Genomic DNA, 11,389 nt, shown 5'->3' on the forward strand with positions numbered 1-11,389 from the left:
ATATTGAAATGGCTTTCCACTTTTGTCATTTTGTTAGGGTCGGGCAAACGTCGGAGGAAAGGACCACCAAGAGACTGTCTCATGCAAAAGCAAAGGGGTTTATTGGGCCAGCATGCTGGGGCTCAGAGTTCTCCTGAGAGAAGCTGGAGCCTTGAGCACCGCTTAAGCAGAGTTTTTATGCAGTGTTTAAACAGGGAAGTTCATATGGCAGTTAGGGTGCGAGGGTGGGATTGTTACAAAATAACCATTACAGAATAATCATGAGTTTTGTCAGGGGGTGTTGGGTCAGGGTACATTTTGACATAAGTGACTGTTTTTAACATAAGTTTCGGGTTCCAAGAAAACAAAACTTAAACTCACAGAAAAGCAAAACTTAAACTTAACAGGAGAGCAAAACTTAAATTTAACCTTTACAATTTCACACTATAGGTAAAACCTAGTGACAAAATGAATACAACTTGGTTAGGTCTAATAACATTTCCAAGTCTTTTTCTGTAAGTATTCAATTTGCTCTTGGTGTTATTCTGGAAATTAAACCAAGATTCAGCTTCTCAAACCAGAGCACACAAACTCCCAGGATGTACAATGGCATGACTAGTGGTATATGAAGTAATAATTAGCATGTCTCGGATTATTCGTTTTTTTCTTGGATTTGGGCAAATCTTTGTTTAGTTTTTCTACTTGAGCCAAGTTAAATTTTACCAGGTTAAAAATAAAAACTATAATAATTACTGTGTACTGTATTAATGTCTGTCATGGAGTAAGCAGCGAGTATCATTGAATGAATGAATTATGAAGTAGAATGCAAAATGATGTTTTTCAAAAGATAAAACATGAGACTTCAAAGAAATTTCCTCTTTGCCATCTATATCTTTAGACAGTAGTAGATTCCACATTACTTTTGCCAGTGGGGCTGTCCAGGCTGAACAGGTTGTACTCTAAGGCAGCACATTAAATGGTTACATGGACATTGCCTGCTTGGAATAGAACCAAGGGGAGTGGTCAGTCACATCTCGTTGGAAAAAATGAGTTTATTGATGGTATTTCACAAACTCAAGGTACATGTGCCAAGAAGGAAAGAGATGCATTGTTTGAATCCAGACAAAGAAAATTATTGTGGGTTTTCAGTATTTGTGTGCTTGTACTTTCTTAGTTGTGTTGAAGTACAAACGAAAAGCAGGCGAACTGCCTCAAAAATGCGTTTGTCTTTTGAAGAATACATATGTCAGATAGTAAAAGTAGGAGACATATGATTTTGTGTCAAAATGAATCACACACTTCAATAATTGAAAGAGTGATTTTAGAGACCATTGAATGGTAGGTAAAGTTTTTCAGAAGAGATAACATGTAAAGTATGACTTTGTGTAACTGTGTAAATGTGAATGACACCAATTAGCTGTTTTAGGAACTGGGTCAAAGTGACATTAAAAAATACTGCCAAAAAAGGTATATTGTTAGGTTTTCAGGTTTCATTTTAAGTGGATTCATGTGACCTTTTGGTCAAGTTACTTGTGTCAGAAGGTGGCTGATGGGTCATTCTAATTGTTGGTGAAACTCATCAAAAAACTTATAGAAATGGCCTATGATGATTTAAATCTTACATCTAAACTCATTTTGCATTATCCTGTGTATGTGACTTATCCTCAACCCAGTTTACATTTTTTGGTCCAACTTTTAAAAATTTCATTTTCACAAGCACTTTGGTGCCGCAGCCCGGCTGGCTGGGCAAAATAAGCGGAGGGGTGACAAATAACTTGTGTACGTTGATACAGCAGGAGTAGGAGCCGTTTATTGCAGGACAGGAGCAGTATTTATACATTCCACAGAGCTTATCTAATTAGCATAAACTAGATACATCAGTCAACCAATAAGGAATCTCCACACTTAATGGCTCGCTTTTGTTACTTCTCAAACCACTCCCTCTGGCATTTGCCAGGCACCATCCAGACTTGTTTACGAACTCTAACATTCCCCTGGCAAAATGCCAGGTGTTATTTTGACTTATTTACAGACTCTAACATTTGGAAAGCAAGAAAGATATACAAAAATTTCCTTTGTTGTTGCTGATTGGGAATGTTCACTTTGAAAGATCTGTTAACTAAGCTGACTTATTGAGCCATGAGCCAGTAAGGTGAGCAGCTGATTCAGTTAACACTTGAGTGCTACTGGGTGCCAGCTATCCTTTGTGGTAATGTGAGTGTCCTTTCCCTCCTCACTGTGAAAATAATTAAAATAATGCAGTTTGGCCCTGTGTTTTCATCTGACCAGCACTTTATCCACTTGTAGCCACACCAAAATATAGGTTAGGTTCTGTTATAACAGCTTTCAAAGACACTCCCCAATATGCCACAAGTGAGCACACCAACACAAATGGTGTTGTTTGAAGTCCTGAACCACCAAGTTAAGTGGCATTTCATTGTTTCTCTTAATTCTGTGATGCAGCTAAATATTTTAGGCATACTAAGCCAAATGAGAAGAGAGCACTGGGTTGAAGAGGAAATAGAAGAGTAAGAGAGACAGACTGATTCATACTCTTGGAAAAGTATAGTCTCTGAATGAGGCTAATGAGAAAAAGGGTTGTTTTCAAAGAACTAAGAGAATTGTTTCCCATAGTTAACCAGATCTTTTCATTTCCTTGTATATTTAATTAATATTTTTAAATAATTGGTTTTTTTCCTGCCTATTGGCCTTTTGTATTAGGCATTTGCTCATCCTAAACATACTCAAGAATTTCCTCTTCTCCTTTGATCTCCGCATTTGCAACAATTTTTCTTTACAAGAACACTCTGCTAGTTTTCTTGATGTTATCTCCTTACACAGAGGTGAAGAGTATTTACTTTTGGAAATTCTTTACTGTTGAAACTTTTTTATCTGAACAAGGCACCATGATATTCATTGACTGAAAATAAGAGTTGGAAACAAAATATATTTAGTTACCCCCATTTAAAAGGTAAAGTATTTAACCCCCCAAAAGCAGGGGGCCAGGGTGGGGCATAAACTACCTCATGATGCACTTATATGCCAATACTAAAATAAATTTTTATAGCAACAATAAAATCACTGATTAGAAAATGGGAAACAGTAGCTTTGATGAAGTTTGCATTTTAAGCAAAATCATATTTACCACTATTCTCTTTCTTTGCTATTGTTAACTAATTTTATGGGATTTTGTTTGGGATAGGAAGTCTGCACATTTGTTTTTTATGTGGGAAGGTTGGTGTTTTTCTGTCTATCATCATTGGAAATCAATTGATAATGAACTTGCATACTTTGAGCCAGTGCTGAGGGGCTTTAGCACAAGAGAAAACAAGAAATAAGAGTGAAGATTTAGTATTTAAAAATTAATATGTTAGTTCATCAGTTATGTTGGCACATTTCTTAGTGTACAAATGTATGGGACAGCTGTTTAGAATAGTGATAGTTAAAATAGTCATGCACAAGTAGTGTGAACTTGACCAAAATTCACTGAACCTGTCTGATCCTTGTCTCATCTGTAAGGTGGGGATGATAATATTTAAGGATTCATTTTTAGAAAGAGAAAATTGTTGCGTTACTGGTCAGTTACAGTAAAGCTTTTCACTGGGCTTTGCCTATTTCCTGATGCATCTTATTCCATAAGCCCTACACAATTGAATTGCAATGCTGTATACTTCTCCATCTTCTTTTGTCATGATATCATCAAAATATCTAAACCCAGAAAAAAATCAAAAGTTTATTTAGCAGTGTGTATCTCCTTTAGTTTGCACAAATGTTGCTCTGCGTTCCCACCTGTGGAGCCAATCTGCCTCAAGTTAGAATAATTCTGAAGAGTAGAATAGGGAGCTCCTTTTCTCCCTATTTGATCAGCTGTGGTCTCTATTGCAACTGCATTTCAGTTCAGCTTCTCCCTTGCTCAGTCATGCTTGCTCCACTCCCACAAAGATATGGTTCCTTGGAGTTCTTCCCAGCCTATATACACATCCATCTCTTCCCTGGGAGAACTCAAACGCAGGCATCTTATTCAATGATTTAAATTAAAGAATCATGGTTACCCAATGGCAGATGGTAGTAGATAGGACCTGGCTGAAAGCAGAATTTGGTCAGGAGGGTCTTGAGCTAGTGCCTAAGCTAATTCCCACTGACCCCAGGTTGTGCTAAGAAGAGTGGTTCTGGGTGGGCAGTGGAATATGTGGGAGCATTTTTGAGTGTTTGGATACACCAAAGTGGGTAGGAGCCAGTGATACTAGACATTTTCTGATATGCATAGTCCCACAAGACAAAAAGCTGTTCCAAACGCTACACAAATTTCTAACTTTTCTCTAGACATTCATGACTGTGGAAAGACATGTATAAAATTGAGTGCAGAACTTCATTCCATTTGACATATAAACTCAAAGTTTGTTTTGTAAACTTTTAATATCCACTGAGTGTTTTAAGAATGTAATTGCCATACAAATCAAGGAAAGACTACACTTCGTTATGTTCAGAAATTTATTAAGAGCTTATTAGCATTTAATAAAATATCATTATTGATTCCAAGGCTTTATATTATACATGAATTGACAAGACAATGTATATATTTTATACATTTGTAGTTCTTGAATTTATAGTAATTCTATTTATAGGTATAATGATTTGTTATTTATTATGTTATAGTTAGTAGTACTTTCATATTTCACATATAAATATATGTAATTCTATTTTATTACACTTTTGTTTCTACTTTTTGGTTATGGTATTGAGTTTTTTCTAAATTGCAGATGTACATTTAGGTCATGCTATCTGTGGATTTTATCTCAGGAGAGTAAAGGAATTAGAACTTTTTGAAAAGTGTAAATGAAATCAAAATAAAGTACTTCAGACTCACTAGAATGATCACAATTAAAAGACAAACAATCTCAATATGGTGGAGTGTGGAACAATTGAAACTCTCACAAATGATACTGGAAGTGTAAAATGATATAATCATTTTGAAGAAAAGGGAGTTTCTTATAAATAAACAGTTCATTTTCTCTAGAACTTGGTGATTTTATTCTTAGGTATTTATGCAAAAGACTTAATGTGTGTCCAAAAACAAGATCTTGTTCAAAACTATTCATAACAATTTTATTCATGAAAATCCTGAACTAGAAACAACCTAAGCCATCAATGAGTAAATTAAGAATTTGTGTTATTTTTATATAAAATTCTACTCAGCAATTACAAAAGAACATATCCTGGTATACAGATGAGTCTCAATTTTTTTAAGCAAAAGATGATTGATATTCTTTATATGAAGTTTCAGGAAGCAAAACCTATGTTTAAAAAAAACTGAAATAATGCTTGTCTCAGATATGGAAATTGGAAAAGATTTAGTTGATGGAAATGTATATATTTTATAGAATACATAACCCATATATTAATATTATGTGTTTTGTAGTATGTACATTGTACTTCCATTAAAACAGAGTATTTTGGGGAAAATAAAATGGGGAAATAGAAGAGATAAGGATATAATAGGGTGGGAACCATTGTTCTAGGCCATAAAGAATTTCCACCAAGCTCCTGTTAAAGGATGAAGAAGGGCCTGGGGTAGGGGTAAGGAGGTGACTGAGCAAAGACTTTTGAGACCTTAGACAAGGCAAGTCCACTGTCCCCAATTGTAGTTGCCAATTTCACTCGAGAGATACCTTTGCTGGATGCCTAGGTGGAAGAAGACACATCTTAGTGAAGGTCAGCAAAGATCAAGGAGACAGAACACAAAATGTGGACACTAAGCTTCCATGTCCTGTGCCATTTATGGAAAGAGAAATAGGAAGGGAAGATTCATTGGCAGGAGAAATAACCCTGACAGGGTGTTTAAATTGCCTGGATATTTACTTGAAGTCACTCTTTAACACTGATGGTGATTTCAGTCTGTAGGTTGCATTTATTTTTTTTTAAACGATGATAATGGAGATTTAAGGATAAAATGGGTAGAGAATAAAACCCCCTACCCCTATCCCATTGCTGAGTCATAGGGCTACAATCCTTACCAAGTTGTAGGAGATTGAGAGAATAATTAATGTCCTGGACTTAAATTTGTATCAATGCTGGAAGGTGCCTCCTTGGGAGCAAATCACTCAGCTAGTGAGTGAGCAGAGCACAGCACTATTGAAGAGTCCTGTGAACACGGAAATCTTGTAGGTCCTGCAGTGAGTTATACTTCAACAATGTTCATTATTTATCAAAGACAGGACTTGTGTTGAAGTAAATGCAATGAATTTACTTTTAAAAAAATTTTTTTGATACTGTTTATGATGAAAAATAAGCACATCTTTTTATTCCATCTTCTTAAAAATTTGTTTTAATTAGTTACACATGACAGTACAATGATCTTGACATATCATACATTTGAATCAAATGGAGTATAATTACTCCTTTTTCTCAGTGTACAGTTTGCTGAATCACATTGGTCGTACAGTCAAGTATATATATACTGCAATAGTAGTGTCTATTTTATTCTGCTGTCCTTTCTATCCCCCCTCCCTCCCCTCCCCTCCCATCACTTCTCTCTACCCAATCTAATGTGACACACTTCTTTCTTTCCCTCACATTGTCATACATGTATTCTGTAAAACGATGAGGGTCTCCTTCCATCTTCCAAGCAATTCCTCTTCTCCCTCCCTTTCCCTCCCACCTCTCTTCCCTATCTAGAGGTGATTTTCTTCTCATGCTCTTCCTCCCTACCCCATTTTGAGTCGCCTCCCTTATATCAGAGAAGACATCCGGCATTTGTTTTTTTTGGGATTGACTAACTTCACTTAGCAAAATTTGCTCTCATGCCATCCATTTTCCTGCAAATGCCATGATCTTATTATTTTTTAATGCTGAGTAATATTCCATTGTGTGTAAGTGCCACATTTTTTTTTACTCCACTAATCCATTGAAGGACATCTAGGTTGGCTCCACAGTCTAGCTATTGTGAATTGTGCTGCTATAAACATTGATGTGGCTGTGTCCCTGTAGTATGCCATTTTTAGGTCTTTTGAGTATAGTCCGAGAAGAGGAATAGCTGGGTCAAATCGTGGTTCCATTCCCAGCTTTCCAAGGAATCTCCATACTGCTTTCCAAATTGGCTTCACCAATTTGCAGTAACCACCAGCAATGTACAAGTGTACCCTTTTCCCCACATCCTCACCAGCACTTGTTGTTGTTTGACTTCATAATGGCTGCCATTCTTACTGGAGTGAGATGGTATCTTAGAGTAGTTTTAATTTGCATTTCTCTGATTGCTAGAGATGGTAAGCATTTTTTCATGTATTTGTTGATTGATTGTATATCCTCTTCTGAGAAGCGTCTGTTCAGATCCTTGGCACGAAATAAGCACATCTTAAGTTTCTCATGGTTGTGAATGAGAGAAATGAGACTAATGTGACTTTCATTCTCAATTATCATATGAGGCCAATACATTATCATTAAATAAGAAATATTTTTGTACGTTTTTCTAAGTGTAAAATGTACGCATAATAAATGTACCATGAATATATAATTAATGGTAAATTTAAATGCCTCTTTTGATCCTATAAAAGACACTATTGCAGTCTTCAACCAAATAGAGTAAATTGTCTTGAAAAGGCAGTGTTCATGAGCACCATTTACTGGTTGAAGTATATATGGTGTTCTAGTTGCCAGCATTATTGTTATCTGTTGATGGCTCCTGGGAGCAAAGGGACACAAAAATAAAAAACAAAAAAGGAAAATTTTACCCTCCCCATTCTAGATTCTTCTTTGAGTTTTGTTTCCCCTCCATAATCTTCCTGCCTTTGCTTACTTTTCTGTATCTTCAGCTACTTGTATTTTTGTTATTTGCCTAGAATTTATAGATGTTTGACAGATGGTCTCAAAGGGGGTTAAGTTGTCATAGTGGTATGGGAAATTGAATGGTGTGGTTTGGGTTGTAGGACTGTATGAATCTTTGAATAACCACACGGAGCTTTAACCTCCTGTAAGCTGGATTTATTTGAGACAAAATCCTGGTTTCTTAAGTGGGTTTCTTTTCTGTATGAGTACATTTTTTTCACCCACAACTGGCACCTATAATTTTCCCTTGGAACCTGTGTTTTCTTGAATTCCCTACTTTCCCAGAATTCCTGATTTTTCCAGGTTACAGTGATATTGAATTTAAACTTCATCTTCATCTCCATTTATCCAAGATTCTAGAGGTGAGGGATTCCTTATTTTCTCCATCAACTCCATTGACAGGAGAGAAATAGATAGACCCTTGACCTCACTTTTTTTAAAAAAAATATTTTTTTACTTGTCAATGGACTTTTAATCTTTTAAATTAATTTATATGTGTTGCTGAGAATTGAACCCAGTGCTTCACACATGCTAGGTATGTGCTGTTCCACTGAGCTACATACAACCCCAGCCCAGATCATTGACCTTATTAAAGAGTGACCTGAGAGGTTGAGACTTTCCCAGATAAGTGTAAACCAGTGTGCTTGTTTTTATGATACAATAAAATCCATATAAATGAAAATTCATATCCCTTTTCTAGATCTTTTTAAGGGTCCTGTGTTTTTCAGGTTCTATAGAGATGTTTAGCTTAAGAAACATTATCTACCCAATTTTCTAAACAGTTACAGGGAAGATATTCTTTAATCCTTGTAATGATATCCATCCAATTCAATCTGTAGGGGGCATACTTGATCCTTCCATTCTCAAGGATAGGAGACTTCTGCCGTTTCAGAGAAGGAAACATTAAAATTAACATTTAAAATCTAATCAGTCCTTATTGTTAGTGATTTTCTAAGGGCCCAATGCTTTATTCTCTTTCTTTCTTCCTCTGGGACTTTTTGCATCTGAGCACAACATTGAGTATTCCCTAGTTTTTAAACTTTTGCTAATTATGAATTAATGTTTGTCCATTTAGTTACTGCAAGATTTTTTTCTGCTCTTTGAAAATGTTTTCTTATTTATTTTATAAATCTCATAAATGTATGGTAAAAATCAGAAAAATGTACAAATCCTATGTACACAGTCACACAAATATTCCCAAAATGAACAGTACTGAGATTAAGGGAAAAAATGATCCTAACAACCCAAAATTTACCTGTTAAGTTACCACATTATTCCTTGAAGGTAAACACCTTCTAAAACCATCATTAGTTGCACCTGTTTTTGAATCATATAAGAAAACATGCAATAAGTGTCTGGCTTTTTTCCACTGAATATTATATTTCGAGACTTGTGTATTTTTCAGAGAGTTGTAATTCATGCTTCTTTATACATAATTTGTTTCATTATGGGAAATGCCACAATTTACTTATTTATTTGGATGCACATGGATATTGGTTTGTGCTATGGTTTGGGTAAGTGTCCTTCAAAAGACCCCTCTGTTGAAAGCTCCATCCCTACTCCTTAGTGCTCTTGGGAAACAGAGCACCTGTTGGGTCTAGATGGAGCAAGTTAGGTCATCAGGGCCATTCCTTTGGGGAATATTAGGGCCCCGGACTTTTCTTCTTTCTTTCTTTTTCCTTCCCAGATGCCTTGAAGGGAGCAGCTTTACTCCACTACACACTGCCCATCATGAAGTAATGTTTCTCTACAGGCCCATAAACCACTGAGTCAAGTGACTGTGTCTGAAAACTCTGAAACTATGATCCAAAATGGACTTTTCCTTTCTGATGAATTTATTATCTCAGGTATTTTGTTATAATAATGGAAAGCCAAGTAACACAGGTTGTTTCCATTTGATGACTTTGTATGATGCTACCCTTAAAGGCTTATAAATCTACTAAAATTTTATTAAATATTCAACTGTTAAATTTCTGTGATGTAATTTTACTGAGTGATACATTATGGATAGAACTTTTGTTGTGGTGGTGGTGGTGTTACAGTACTAGGGAATAACCACAGGGGAGTTCTACTACTGAACTCTATCCCCAAGCTCCCTTTCCTTTTCTAAAACTTTTGAGACAAGATCTCTGTATGGAGCTGAGGCTGGCTAGAACTTGCTATCCTCTTGCCTCAGCTTCCTGAGTCCTGAAGTTACAGGTGCATGCCATCCTGACCAGCCAGAAAAAAACTAGTGCAAACTGTGATCTGTAAAATTATTAAAAAGAAGTATCTGTTTATGAAGGATTTCTCCATTTATTCTATATCACATTTGAATATCCACATTGATTTTGAAACCAAAGAATTAAAATTTAAGTACAAGAATAAAATTATTTTTAATGTTTAATTAATCCTGAGTTTAATTGTGAGTAAAGGAAAATGCACAGTACAGAATCGTCTCTGAAGACATTTGCAAGTCATGTTTTATGCTTTCTGTTTTGCCATTTTCATGCAGGGTACCAAAGCTGCAAAAGCAACATAATTTCTGATTTATAATTTTAATTTTAAAGTAAAACTAATCCTTTTTTAATTTTAAAGAATTCATGGCAACTAATCTAAGCATAGTTTATTTACTTTGTTAGTTAAGTTTTATAATTAGTAATTAAATAGGCATTATGTATGTTATTATTATTATGTATGTTAAGGTATAGCCTCTGATTAGAGTTTATATGATTCTTTTATAGTTTGATTAGAATTCTACTCCTCATTTATATCCCAGATGAACTTCAGGGGAATGTCTTTTGTTTCTCTTTGGAATATCTGGTCAAATCTTTCATTCTGCTCCACAGTAAAATGATGTTTCCAGTCTCCAATGGTACCTAATGGGATAAGAACATGAATGGCACTTTGGTGAATAAAGAACACTTCATGTTAAAGACTGCCTCAACCATTTGAACCCATGTGTCCTATTGTCCCAGATGTGGAACACCTGTCAAATTTAAATGGAGCAACCAATATACCTCTTGTGGTAACTTTGTAATAATATGTGAATATTATTGTGTTCACAGAATTAAAAAATTGGAAATTAATGGGTAAATCTCTTTTCAACCAAGCTAAATATTTGTTCCTGTCCATAGGATTGGAGACCTCATCTTTTCTTACACAGGAATGATTGAATAAAGAATCTAGGAACACAATAATGCAATAAATAGATTTAAAATTCACTTCCCTGTATGTTAGCCTTTCCCACTATGTGATCCTTAAGAGGAAAAAACTATAGAGGATATGAATATATTAGAATTTAACAAGTATGTTTTAGTATATATACTCTTGTATATATACTAAGTGAACTTCACACTAAGTGAACCACATTTATCAACTGTAATATAGTTCTTACTAAAGCCCTCCAAGATAGGTATTTTTTTCTTTTTATTTATTTATTTATTTATTTTTTACTTTTTTTTTTTTATTGTGGGTTGTTCAAAACATTACAAATTTCTTGACATATCATATTCCACACTTTGATTCAAGTGGGTTATGAACTCCCACCTTCACCCCATACACAGATTGCAGAATCACATCAGTTACACATCCATTGATTTACATATTG

At 35.2% G+C, this 11,389-nt stretch overlaps 1 protein-coding gene across 1 annotated transcript in view; it reads right to left on the reverse strand.

The window, feature by feature from the left end:
• Window positions 1-10,171: 10,171 nt before the first annotated feature.
• The window catches only part of LOC107154821 (amine sulfotransferase-like), a 36,950-nt gene continuing 35,732 nt past the window's right edge, over window positions 10,172-11,389 (reverse strand). Inside the window, 1 exon segment of the mRNA XM_015500548.2 lies at window positions 10,172-10,658. Coding sequence (XP_015356034.1) covers window positions 10,498-10,658 — 161 coding nt within the window. The 3' untranslated portion in view covers window positions 10,172-10,497.

This window comes from Marmota marmota, unplaced genomic scaffold (assembly GCF_001458135.2).
Source record: "Marmota marmota marmota unplaced genomic scaffold, marMar, whole genome shotgun sequence".
Taxonomy (NCBI): Eukaryota; Metazoa; Chordata; class Mammalia; order Rodentia; family Sciuridae; genus Marmota; species Marmota marmota.